This window comes from Anarhichas minor, unplaced genomic scaffold, assembly GCF_050575085.1.
Source record: "Anarhichas minor isolate MPS153535 unplaced genomic scaffold, ASM5057508v1 ptg000028l, whole genome shotgun sequence".
NCBI lineage: Eukaryota > Metazoa > Chordata > Actinopteri > Perciformes > Anarhichadidae > Anarhichas > Anarhichas minor.
Window position 1 is genome coordinate 12,231,290 of NW_027466474.1, and position 12,280 is coordinate 12,243,569.

At 41.8% G+C, this 12,280-nt stretch overlaps 2 protein-coding genes across 10 annotated transcripts in view; one reads left to right on the top strand and one right to left on the bottom strand.

Annotated features, from left to right (window-relative positions):
* The window catches only part of pdlim7 (PDZ and LIM domain 7), a 34,308-nt gene extending 25,503 nt beyond the window's left edge, over positions 1 to 8,805 (bottom strand). The window contains exons 1-4 of one of the 8 annotated variants that reach the window (XM_076102873.1): positions 7,739 to 8,803; positions 7,187 to 7,273; positions 7,012 to 7,046; positions 4,593 to 4,691 (exon numbers count right to left, since the gene is read on the bottom strand). In XM_076102873.1, coding sequence (XP_075958988.1) covers positions 4,593 to 4,691; positions 7,012 to 7,041 — 129 coding nt within the window. In that variant the 5' untranslated portion in view covers positions 7,042 to 7,046; positions 7,187 to 7,273; positions 7,739 to 8,803. Of the gene's footprint in view, positions 1 to 4,592; positions 4,692 to 5,501; positions 5,632 to 6,664; positions 6,909 to 7,011 lie in introns of those variants that run through there. The other 7 variants (XM_076102875.1, XM_076102874.1, XM_076102879.1 and 4 more) reach the window with 7 other exon arrangements.
* cltb (clathrin, light chain B) lies at positions 8,161 to 12,223 on the top strand. 2 transcript variants are annotated; one of them, XM_076102880.1, is made up of 6 exons: positions 8,161 to 8,613; positions 9,225 to 9,271; positions 9,494 to 9,611; positions 9,820 to 9,931; positions 10,262 to 10,282; positions 11,155 to 12,223. In XM_076102880.1, the coding sequence occupies exons 1-6, from the start codon at positions 8,445 to 8,447 to the stop codon at positions 11,324 to 11,326; spliced, it is 639 nt and encodes a 212-aa protein (XP_075958995.1). In that variant the 5' UTR covers positions 8,161 to 8,444; the 3' UTR covers positions 11,327 to 12,223. The 2 variants fall into 2 exon arrangements, with proteins under 2 accessions (XP_075958995.1, XP_075958996.1); XM_076102881.1 differs by lacking the exon at positions 10,262 to 10,282 and having other exon boundaries at positions 8,168 to 8,613.
* The last annotated feature ends 57 nt before the right edge of the window (positions 12,224 to 12,280 follow it).

A 12,280-nucleotide genomic window follows, 5' to 3' on the forward strand; every position in this document is an offset into this window, starting at 1 on the left:
AAAACATGTTCCTGAAGGCAACGCACTGCACTCTACCTTACAGCAACCAGGGATGCAACATGATGGATGATAACGTCATGGCGCAGCGATAGCACAAAGATGGCTCTTGATTTGGCCGATTCCTTTGACACAAGTAACAAACGACTCATCCGGCCATAAATTATTTTCGTGCAAATATGATTGCAGCTGAATTCACACCAACGGCATGATGTCTGTGCAACTGAAGTTATTCGCAAACACGGGGGTTAGCCTCATGGTTGGTAGCCCGTTTCAAGGCTTTTTGGCAGAGCACAGCAGTGGGGCTGTTTTGGTCGGCTATCGAATTTCAAAGCATGAGCCAACTTCTCAAAATACAACACCTTTGAAGTGCTCCCCTTGACATGGTCAGTCAGAGCCTCATACCCGCTCTCGTTTTTTGCTTGAACTGTACTAAAGTTTATCTACAACTGCAGATATACTGGCCGTGTAACTCTGCACCGGCTAACTTTTATTCTTTCCACGGCTATTTGGGGGCCGAGAGACAGTCTGTCCTTACATCACTCGCACAGCACAGCTGATGCAAGGCCATAAATATCCCTCTGAGAAATGGAAAACCAAACCTGCAAGTATGTGGTCCCACTGAAACGGCTGCAGTGGAACACCTAGCAGTAAGTCACCTTAAAACGCCACTGCACCGATCACAACACATTCACCTCCAACGAATGACACAAGAAATGCCCCCCGTGGGCGATCCATCAGCAAGTACTGAATTATTAATTCACCCCTCTAACAAGGCCTCTCTTCCCAGAGTGTGTACGTGTATGAGAAAGGGAGAGTGTTTAAAGAGTATACAAGTGATAAAGCAACAGATGGTCTACCACACACACACACACAGAGAAACAGCAATAAAAGACTCTGACACATCCAGCTGTAGTGGTGGAGGGATGACTTGACATCATCTACAATTTCCTCCGAACATTTGATTTTAGCGTTGTGGCTTTTGTTTGTAGACAGAAACCAGATGGTGCTCAGGAGGCTCGGTTATGGTATCATCATGTTTATGGAATTGGGATGGTACGAGATGTGGGACAGATATCTAGTGAAAATCCTCAGAGGAGTTAGGGCTGCCTTAGATTAGGGCAGACACAATTGAAACGGTGTTACGATGACATCTCGCCTCCTAAAGTTTAGGCCTCTCCTTTTGAATTAAGGATCTTGGGGCAGACATGTGGAGAGAGATGTAATTTGACTTAAGTATACCTTAGACCTCTCATGGTCTAGACTAGAGAAATTCAAGGGGGAAAAAAGTTGCCACATGGGTTGTGTAGAAAAGGGTAAAGACAGAGTATGCCGTTTCTGGAGGCAGGATCAAACAAAAAGAATGAAGAAGATGTTTCAGAAGTCAGTTTTCATTGGAAGAGATGCTCGTGTGTTGAGGGCTGACTGGACATTTTACCCAGAATATGAGTCGGCTGTCAGGCGCCAGTCCTTTGGCCTTCAGCGAGAATGATGACATCATCGGGGTTATCTGAGCTTGGGTTTGGAGGCTGCAAATTTATCAACAGAAAGTCTGTTACAGCTGGAGAAGAAGGCGCCATCGAGCTGCAATATGGGAAATGTAGGATCCAGTGTTTTTGGATCTTGACCCATACTAGGGACTTAAGTCATATTTTACCATTTTTCGATCAGTCTCTCCCACATCTCAAACCTTTATGGAAGTAAAATGCTAAACTGCTCGACTATCCCTTTAAATACCAATAATAAATGTAATAATAATTACATTTCCAACCCTTATAGAAATTTCAGTTCAGTTTTCATCCCAGGCTGGGATGCTATCACAGTGAAAGGGATACAATGATATGATAATTATACCAACAGAGAAAGACATTGCTTTCTCATATTTGGTCTTTGTCTTTTGTTTTTCCTTAACGGGATGGTGAAGGGTCAAGAGCACTCTGTTCTGATTTCACTGTTGGTTTTTTTACATCTTCTAACGCAAGGCTAAGAAAACAGAAAGTGGGTTATTAATACTACAAGAGAGTCAAATAAAAGTTATGTACATATTTTTCCAGATGATAAATGGGTGTATACATATTATGCTACAGTCAAACTGTTTTTTTTCCTTTCACCGTGACGTTCAACACTTTGTCTTGGCATGGTCTCTTTCCCTCTGATCTCACTGGAAATGTATTGGAGGAGTCCATCATATGCACGAGAAAAGTCAGCGTGGAAAACATATCAGACACAGAAGGAGACAAGAGGATTGTCTGCTGCCAGCGACAGGGGGGATACGAAACTAAAATCCCAGGAATGCTGAGAAAGCATAGCTTTCCAGGCTCGCAGACAGACGAGGAAGGAAACAAGTATTCATAGAGCATGGAAACCTATATACCAACTCACTCACACACACACACACACACACACACACAAAGGGGGTTACCAGTCCAGACCCACGACTTTCCAAATCAATGCATAGATGATTAGAATCTCCATTTACAGTACAACAAAAACAGGCTGCATGATTAAACATGAAGCTATTGATGATGTGATAATCTGCCACGGTAAGACCAAACTCAAAGTACCTAAATGACCATAAGCTATAAATGAATCAGCTCTCAACAGCACTAACTGTCATCTAATCTTCACAAAAAGCACTTGAACGCATTGATCCATCAGGAGTTATCACTTTTCCACAATCAAAGCGTATTTAATGAGCCTTTTGTCCCGTCACTCAACATCTTCTTCATTGTGTAATCTCTTTTAACCGACTGTCTGGGTTGCGATTCGGATCGCATCTGCTACAGACCAGTAAAGAAAGACCACCCATTAAATTCTTCCAAGCCAAGTGAGCGACCTGCCTTTTCTTCCTGTTACTAAGGGATGCTGTATATCTTTGAGGTTTACGTCCCCTGGTTGGGCAGTTTTCGTCCTCTGCGACCGTGTGATTCACTGTCCAGTCTTTTATGACAAACGCAAGGAGAGCCAACAGTTCCACAGATGTAAACAGAGACAACCTGTAACATCGTTATACCTCCTGTACCCTGCAGCCTGGTGGACTGCTGGAACAAGCCAAAGACATGAGCCACTGACCAGTCGTTAAGGCTACAATCTTCGCTGTACTGGTTTTTGTTTTGTTTTTCAGAAAGGGAGCCATTATCAATTTCACACACAAGCTGCTTAGACAAACCTTGGTCTAAAAAATACTGACCGTGAAAGACTTTGCAATACAGAAAATGTAAGCGATGCGTGTCAGCGAGGATAAAAAAATAAAAACAATCAGCGTGTGTAATGTCCATGGATTGCAGAAAAACTGGCCTCCTGCACTGGCCGATTAGTCAAGATCATTCAACTACAGCCACACCCGCTGACAGTCACCAGACAGTACGCCCTGCCAGTCTACACTGAAATGACTGAGTCAACTCCTATACCCCCACCAGAAGTCCCTGTTTTTGTTTTGGGCAATTCGTCAAAACTCTGTTTGTTCTTTTATGGGTAGAAGAAAACATTTCTTGTCATGGATCCAAGGGGAACATTGTGTTTCTGACTGCGATGCCTGCCAGAGAGCAGAGCAGATGCGAGACATGTTCTAACAAGGCTGGTGATAACTCCTTCCCTCACCACAGGATTACGTCAGCTCTACACACACCTCGATGCGATGCCAGTTACGACACACACAGTCGACTCTTCAGGCCATACTTAACGAAGCAAACATAACATAGTGCATCATTTGTTCACAGCTTTTCATGTTAATGCTATAATACAACTGTGACTTTCTGGCAGTGACAAAGAACTGAAAGTGTTTGAAAGACTATGTGGAGTGACCTTGTGAGGCCTGACCCACATATAATTGCCTATTAACTCCCAATCATCTCGAAAATAGGAACCTGCAAATATTGAACATAATTGATGATTTAATGAATGTAAATCAGTCTAACATTTATAGATCATCCCAGCCTCTAAGGTAGCAATGTAACAACGTCAGTGGGGAATGAATGTCATATCTGTGTGCGCAATAGCTGGCAGCAACGTTGGAATGATTTTGTGTGTGCGCATGTGTGTGTGTGTGTGCGTGCGTGTGTGTGTGCGTGTGGCTGCAAGTGCGAGTCTGTGTGTTTGTCAGGCAAAGCAACACTGCACATATAAGGGCTGGAAAGTGGTTGCTGCTCTCTTCAATAGCAACAGTAGTTTATTAAGTATTTAAGATGCATTCAGTGAGGCGGTGGTGACCTAACATGGAGAGTGCAAAGCACTGCGAAACCAACAACAGCATGTCCAATTAATGCCATTAATCCAAAAGATACTGCATGTTAAGACCGACTGGATTTGGGTTGGTACATACACAAGTGTGAGTGACATGAAAATGAACGCCACAGTCTGCTGACAAAGTCCTTTGCAAAACACGACATGCATATGCTCAGGTGGGGTCATTGTGTGGAGACCAAGACGACGGAACATTAACAAAAACTTGTGAACGGGCTTTTATATGGAAGCTTTGAGGGACAAAAATGACTTTACAGGATGATCCTCAGATGTAAATCGTCAAGAAGAGTGCAAAGTCATCAATGTGCGCAGACGCAGACACAAGCGGCCTCCAATAACAAACAGTTTCTTACCCTTGACACGGTGAGCGGCATGCTGAAGTCCTTGCCACCCTGCAGCCTGAAGCCCCAAGGCGCTGGGCCGCTGAGGGTTACAGAGTAAACGCTCATAGCCTTGGAGAAGAGAAAGGAGAAAAAAGTTTTTTAATTAGTCAGAAAGACGGGGATATATGTCTTTTTCTGCTTCATCCAAGCAGCTTAGCTTAGCTTTCTTTCAAGTCTATAATGGTTCATCTTGGAAAAGTTCTGTTTTAAGAATAACAATGTTACAAAAATTATTTAAATGTGCCTTTTGGTAGAAATAATCAATTTAACTTTTACGTATCTTACAAGACGATACCACACCAGATCTGACACTGGGACACAATGTTCCTACATGAATCAACATACAGACTAAAAGGTGGATGCATCTCAGGTGGGCATTCATATAGGAGGCTGACTCGGGATGTAGAATGTATACAACAATACAAATAACATCACAATTCTACTGGACAACAACAACAGCAGCAGCGTTTAGCCCTCATCTTCCTTCTTTCAGAATGCAGCCAGCTCATTGCATTCAAAGAACAACTCAACCATTTAAAGTGAACTTAACTATCATGAAACATTGGCCCACAACATACAAACTTGTCCTGACATTTTTGAATATTTTACATGATTTGTCAAACCATGAAAACAGTGTGAACAATCGCCAGAACTGATGACTGAAATAGAACAGCAAGTCACTAAATAACCTGGTAATTTTAGAACCCAAAGGCAACTTGGGCTATGTCACTGGCAAGAGTTACGGCTGTACTGACCTCTGTACCTGCACACCTAACACACTCTTGCTCCTCCTCCTCCTCCTCCTCCTAAACCCCACCAGGTGTCATCGCTCTTTGTGACACACAGCTAGCTTCCCAAGATGCCACCATGCAAACCCACCTTGTCCTCAAGGGCTGGCCGACAGCCCAACCCTGGGAGAACTTTTAAGAGTCAGTAAGCTAGGGCAAGCAGATTCTCTCTGTTGGCAAACCCTACCCCCGCCGCCGTCTGTGACACAGGCGAGCACTAGCCTTTCCTCACTCCTCAGAGGCTATATAAGGAATGTAAAACTACACCAAACTATTTCAGCCCAACACCCACATGAGTCACAGAGAGTGAGGGAGGGAGGGGGTAGAGGAGGACGGAGAGAGGTAACGTCAGCTACCCCTATATTCTGGCAAAAGCCTTAACATCAAAGTCAATGGATGTTTGTTTTTTTTAAAGTGTACTTGAGAAGCAGCAGACGACCACAATTGAAGCAAAGCTTGTGGAATTCAGCATTCCTTACGGAGGGCATGAAGGACAGTGCTGGCAGACCTGCAATTATATTTTAACATCTTAAAGTTCTTAAAGCAAAAGAGAAGCTCACGATAGAAAAAACTCAAACAGGGCTCATAGAACAGAAAACAGAAAGGAAATCTCACTATGGTCCTTAATATACTATAACAAACAACCAGCTAAGTACCCAAATACCCCAGCCACAAAACCTGCACATTAAATACATATACTTTTAGGAGAAATGCACTTTCTAGCTCGCATAAACAGTCTTAATAACCACAACTTGGATTAGTTTACTGTCATTTTTCTCATATTATACCTCCAACAGAGAAGCCTAAAAGACAAGAAAATGAATTATAAGACAGACGGCTTGGAACAATAAATGGAAATAGCAGCAACAGGTGATGGAAGTAGATTTAACTGTGATAACAGCACACAGCAAATTGATTATTTCGTTGTTTTGAGCAGAACATAAGACAGTAAGTGATACAACGCCATGAAACTGGATGCATTTCAGTTAATTAAACATCATTCTCTATATTAAGCCAGAGGATAAATCAACAGCCTCAGCCCATAAACATGCTGGTAATGCCTGTGGCGCTCATTCAAGGGACGGTGTCCCTGCTTATGGTATTGCTATTTATAATCGATGGTGTCACCGTAATATTTCTATCGAAACTTGTACTTTTTAAATGTAAAGTGCTGTATAGGCTACTACCCTCAAATACACCAACTTAGACGCTTCTTTCTCACAGGCGACGCAATTATGAGCTCATATGGCTTACTTTAAAATGAATTCAGTGTGTCCAAGGAAATCTTTTGCGACGGCTTAATCCCAGACTGAAGATCACAGGGCAGACCTTGAAATAAACCCTTTACATGCACGACAGGAGTCAAGTTGGCAGGACGGAAACACGAAAACTGGCTCCAACAAAGTAGTTTGCACCGCTACAGACCGATGCGGGTTCAGAGCGGATAGACGAAGCCATAAACTGAACAAATGGGAGCAACACAGCTCCATGCAAAAACTTAAGGCTGGGGGAAAAAAGTTGCTTTTAAAAAGTAACTTCACACACGCACGCGCACGCGCGAAGGAATGCATTCAAATGTTTGGACAAATTAATTAGCTCACCTCTTGTCCCTCGTTGTTTTCGCCAAACATCACGTCTACCGGATGAAAAAAATAAAAAGTCAATCGGTAAGAAGGCAAACTTTCGGACTTCCTTAAAGCAGACGTCAGGAAGCCTCCGTGGATCCCTTGGTGAGCAGCAGGATCATTCCCTCACATTCTTTTTAGTAGGACTCGCCTGAAACGTCAGAAGTCACATGGGCCGCTGCTTCGTTTCATAGCCGGGCTGTAAACCAGGAGAGGCCGTGCCTTGCAGACATGTCGGCTGCGAAAACCAACGCTAATCCATGTCACTCACAATGACTTTTAATGCCACTTAAAAATAAATAAAGTCAACAATACATCATTGCGCAATATAAGCAAACAAATGTGAAATTGTTTAACAATAACTGGGCTCTTAAACAGAAAATCCTCAGTTCTCCCAGTCACAGGTGTGTGCAACCAACTACTGATCAGACAAAATAGCTCTTATAGGGTAAACAAAACAACAACAAAACATGTGCGTATCTCATTTACCTACCTGTTTGTTTTAATCTTCTACTTTTATCTGACAGCTATAGCTACTGTTACTTTGAAGATTCATATTTTACATACAGTATAATAAGCTTTTAAAACAAATTAAATTAAATGTTATTATAGTATATGTACCTATACATTAGGTACATATATATGAAATGTAACTTCTGCATTTAACCCATAAATAGTACAAAATGTATTCGCTCCACCTCACCTATACCAGCCTCGTTGCACAAATGCTGGGTACCACTTTCTGAAAAGGCATACTTTATAAAAAAGGTTTTAAGTTATAACTATATCACTCTATAGCCTGGCTGCCTGTTCCGGGCTGGAGTCGATCCCTGCTGATATTGGGCGAAGGCAGGGTACACCCTGGACAGGTCACCATGATTGGATGGATTGATAATAGTATTCTAATATTCTTTAGGTAATGGATAAATCATTTGGAATAGGCATAGGCAATTGGTAAGAACAACTTTAAGGTAGCTAAGTTGTAAAAATAAATTAAATTGGTTTAGGTAATGGATTTGTGTTCTTCAATACTTCTTTTGATCAAATTAATCTCAGGCAGACTACAGACATGCAGCAGATGGCCAGCAGATGGAGACAAATCGCGTTAAAAAGGAGCCGGTCCCCTCGGGGTGCTGCCCTGCTCCATCATCACAGAGAACAAGTGAAGAAATCATGAATCATCAGTGAGGGCCTGAAGTCGAAGCTTCGATTGTTTATTTCAGACGATTGATTTGTTCGCCCTGTTGCTTGCAGTAGTCTAACGTGACTTTAAATAGCTGATATTCGAGTAAAATATTTAGTTTGTGTTGGCGTTGCAAAACTGGTGGCCTAATTTTGGGGGCTTTGACGTTAGCTAGCTAGCTAAACCTACCCAAGCTCAGTTAAACTTGTAAACACTTTTGTGAAAGATGGCTGACAACGGCGCACACACGACTGAAGAGGACCCAGCCGCAGCTTTCCTGGCTCAAACGGAGAGCGAGATAGCGGGGATAGAGAACGACGGCGAAGGGTTCGGGGCGCTGGAAGGAGCGGACGACGAGCAGACGTCTCCGCCGGAGCCGACACAGTCCAACTACGGCAAGTTTACGACTGAGCTAACGCTAACGTCACCTTCGACTAGCGAGCTAACGAGCTAGCTAATGTTCCTACCCGGTAACGTTACTATGGACTGGTAGCGTTCGTAAAGTTACTTAGGTAAAGTTAGCAGTTCCTATACGATAACAATAGCATCACTAGCTGATACTGTCAGCTCATTTATAATTTAAAAGTTAGCCAGTTATAGCTTAGCTAGCGTAACTGACGTAACAGCTACGTTAGTAAACGTTCATTCATCCGTTTGACGTTGTAACGTAACACATATATTTATATGTCAAAACTATGACAAAACTAACTTAACACTGATTACGACCAAGCAAGTATAGTAACGTTACATAGCTATTAAACTGAGCTAGTGTTAAAGCATGTTGGCTACATGTTAACCTGTAAAACCTGTCCTGTTAACTGACAAAGCTGCGCACAAAACGTCAACAAACAGGTGCTGCTGCATTTCTGCGCTCTGATGTGAGCTGTAACCTTTATCTTAAGAACAACAGTAAGAACAATAAGTTCACTCAGGTGATGAGAAGGGTAGCTAACTCCGAGAAGTCCATACTAACAGTCAACTTTGTATCTCTTTTTAACAATGTCAGACGGTTTCGAAGATGAGCTTGCCGCTGTGAATGGGGAAATGTTTCAGGTAAGCATTCATCTTTAGTCTGATTCTATATTTAATTATGCGTGACGTTTATCTCTTTGTGCGCACGGTTTTATTCTGAACACCATCAAATCATTTTGTTTACTGATTTTATTTTCTCTAGCATTCCTTCCTGTTATCATGTACTTTTACATCTACTTTGTATTTGATCACGTTGCTGATTTTTTATTATAATGGAGTAAAATGGTTTATGTCCTCCAAAAGGAGTCCAATGGCCCAACAGACAACTATGCAGCTATCGCCCAGGTGGATATTCAGAGGCAAGAGCCAGAGAGTTTGCGCAAGTGGAGGGAGGAGCAGAAGACACGCCTTGAGGCGTTAGGTGAGTGAATTACTGTGTAATGCTCTTTGTAGCTGTAATGAGTCCCTGTGATTGTGTGGTTTTGTTATGCAGCGTATTGCAGTTCACCTGTAAGACGAATGGTGCAGCACATCTACCCTGTGTCACAGTTAGACCTAATCATACGTCAGCTCTTTTCCTCATTTGAGGACTCTGACTATGTTGTCCTCTGCTGTTGCTCCCTAACAAGACTTGGCATCCAAGGCAGCAGAGGCCGAGTGGAGAAACAAGGCCAAAAAGGAGCTGGAGGACTGGCAAGTACATCAAAATGAGCAGATGGAGAAGAACAAGGTCAACAACAGGTTAGTGTCTTGACATGGCCCCGGTTAATGTGCAGAGCGGCGACAGTTGGTTTGTAATCACTACACTCAACACATTCTATTCAGGTGAACAGATCGAGTGTTTTATTGGAAGATTATTACTTCTCCCAATTTGAATTTTTAGATATTTCTGTGCATGTCAAGTCAGATGCACTATGTGTGTAATTTGTTTATTGCTTATTTCTTCTACTTAATAGATTCTATTTTAGTCAGGTTGCACAGTCAGTGTTGTACGTTATGCTTACAAACACGTTGTAGTCTTTCCTTTCCTGGACCGAGCTAACCCCGTTCTTCTCTCACACTTTCCTACAGACTCTGTCCAAGTCTGGCACGGTATTACTCTGCATCTGTGGCTCTAGTTTTGGCCAGTTTCTTCCCCCGTGTGTGTGTGTGTGTGTGTGTGTGTGTGAATGCGCTGAGAGACAACTCTCTGATGACATATCAGACTAGTGTGTCCAGTTAGCATGCCTGGAAAAACAAAACAGGAAGCTGGCTAGCTAGAAGGAATGCAAACAGCAGAGAGCAAATGTCAACAGTTTTCTTCCACACTATATAGCCTAAGCACCAAAGCAGTCAGTCAGTAGTTGCCTGAAATTCCCCGCCATCCTAAGCTTGCACTTGAACTACAATAATGCAGAAGTCAGTCTAAGTCCATTTTAAACCTTTTATTTCCATCTCATTAGAACTGTTTCTCTGTCGCTTACATAACCCTTCTAATGCCGGCCCTAACCGTTCTCTGCTTGTTGTGTTGACACTGAAACTGTTCTCCTTTCTTCTTCTTTTTCCTGCTTTCTTGCCTGCGTACTAGGATTGCTGACAAGGCTTTCTACAAACAGCCTAACTCTGATGTTATAGGCTTTGTGTAGGTTTAGAATTCTTATGCTTTTTAATGTTGGATGTCCTACCCCAGGAATTAGTTGATTTTCACCTGATGCATGCCCACACACTAAAACTACCTGTTTGCTTTATTTCTTTTATATACATTTGATTGTTACATAGGCTATAGGTAATAATAATAATTACGTCTCCAACAAAGGGAATGATTGGTGTAAAGAAATGCATGAAGTTGTTGAGCATGGTGCTGTTCATGTGACTGGACTTTGTGGCAGAGCACCATGTTTGGCTCTGATGGTTTTGCTGGAATCTGTTGTGAAATCCCTCTATTATTCCAGCTCATTCATGTCTCCCCCTCCCCCCACCTGTAGAGCGTCAGAGGAGGATATCCTGGCAGAGGGCAACGGCGACAGTCCAGGATCCGAATGGGAGAGAGTAGCCCGTCTCTGTGACTTTAATCCGAAAACCAACAAACAAGCAAAGGATGTTTCTCGTATGCGTTCTGTCCTCATTTCTCTCAAACAGACACCTCTAGTCCGCTAGAGGAACAATGTTGTTCTAGAATCATTGCCTTTTGAGCTTTAACCTCACAATGCATCAGAAGAGTTTGTATGCCCTTTTCCATAAATTCCCTGGTATGTTTATAATCTTTGAAAACTTCCCGCCTTTCTTGATGCCTAATATATATATTGAAATAATATACTTAATCCCACTTTCTTGTGAGAAGATGAAGGACTGCTCTATTGTTACATCCTTTGGCTGGTCAGTTTTATCACTGCTATATTTAAGAAAATATTGTTACTGTAAGTTCAACATTTTCCTTCCCTTTTATCTTATAAATTGTCATTAGGTCAGTTTTCTTGCATGCCTCTGCCAATAATTTTGGATGCACATTTTATAGTTGTTTTATAAATTAGCATTTTGGTCAATGTCAAACACTTAAGCACTACTATGCTTATTAGATTGTAACCACTTATGCCTCTCATCAATGTAGAATCAACACAGTCTTAGTTCACATTTGTTGTATTGTACCCCTATTTAACATTGCGAGCATATTTTTCTCTTTCAAATGCATAAGCTTGTGGCCTTTTTAGACGTAGCTCTTACTCCAGTTCGAGATGGATTTCTTCTTCAATTAGACAAGATCTCAGCAAAAAAATTAATTAGCAACCAAAGATCTAAATTTTCAGAGTTAACACGATTAATATTTGTGCGATTTCTCATTTCACTGAATTTCTCAGCAGAAGTTTTATGCACCCTTTCTGTGTTAAACCAATATGTTTTAGTTGTTTTTTTTACAGTAATCACTAAGGTGTCAATTTCAACAGTAATGCCTGCACATTGTTTCACATGTTGCCTATTTGGACATTATGAATAAAGAAACAAGTGAATGTTAAAAGGGAACTGGAAAATAAAATCAGTAGAGTATGATCACCTAAATGAATGTGTCCTTACATGTTTCCTAGCTAACATTGATGCCATCTAACTGCTCTATGA

Coding starts and splice junctions, on each gene's coding strand:
- cltb (XM_076102880.1), top strand. CDS start 8,445: ATGGCTGACAACGGCGCACACACGACTGAAGAGGACCCAGCCGCAGCT. Junction 8,614..9,224: donor GCCGACACAGTCCAACTACG/GCAAGTTTACGA, acceptor TAACAATGTCAG/ACGGTTTCGAAGATGAGCTT. Junction 9,612..9,819: donor GACACGCCTTGAGGCGTTAG/GTGAGTGAATTA, acceptor CTCCCTAACAAG/ACTTGGCATCCAAGGCAGCA.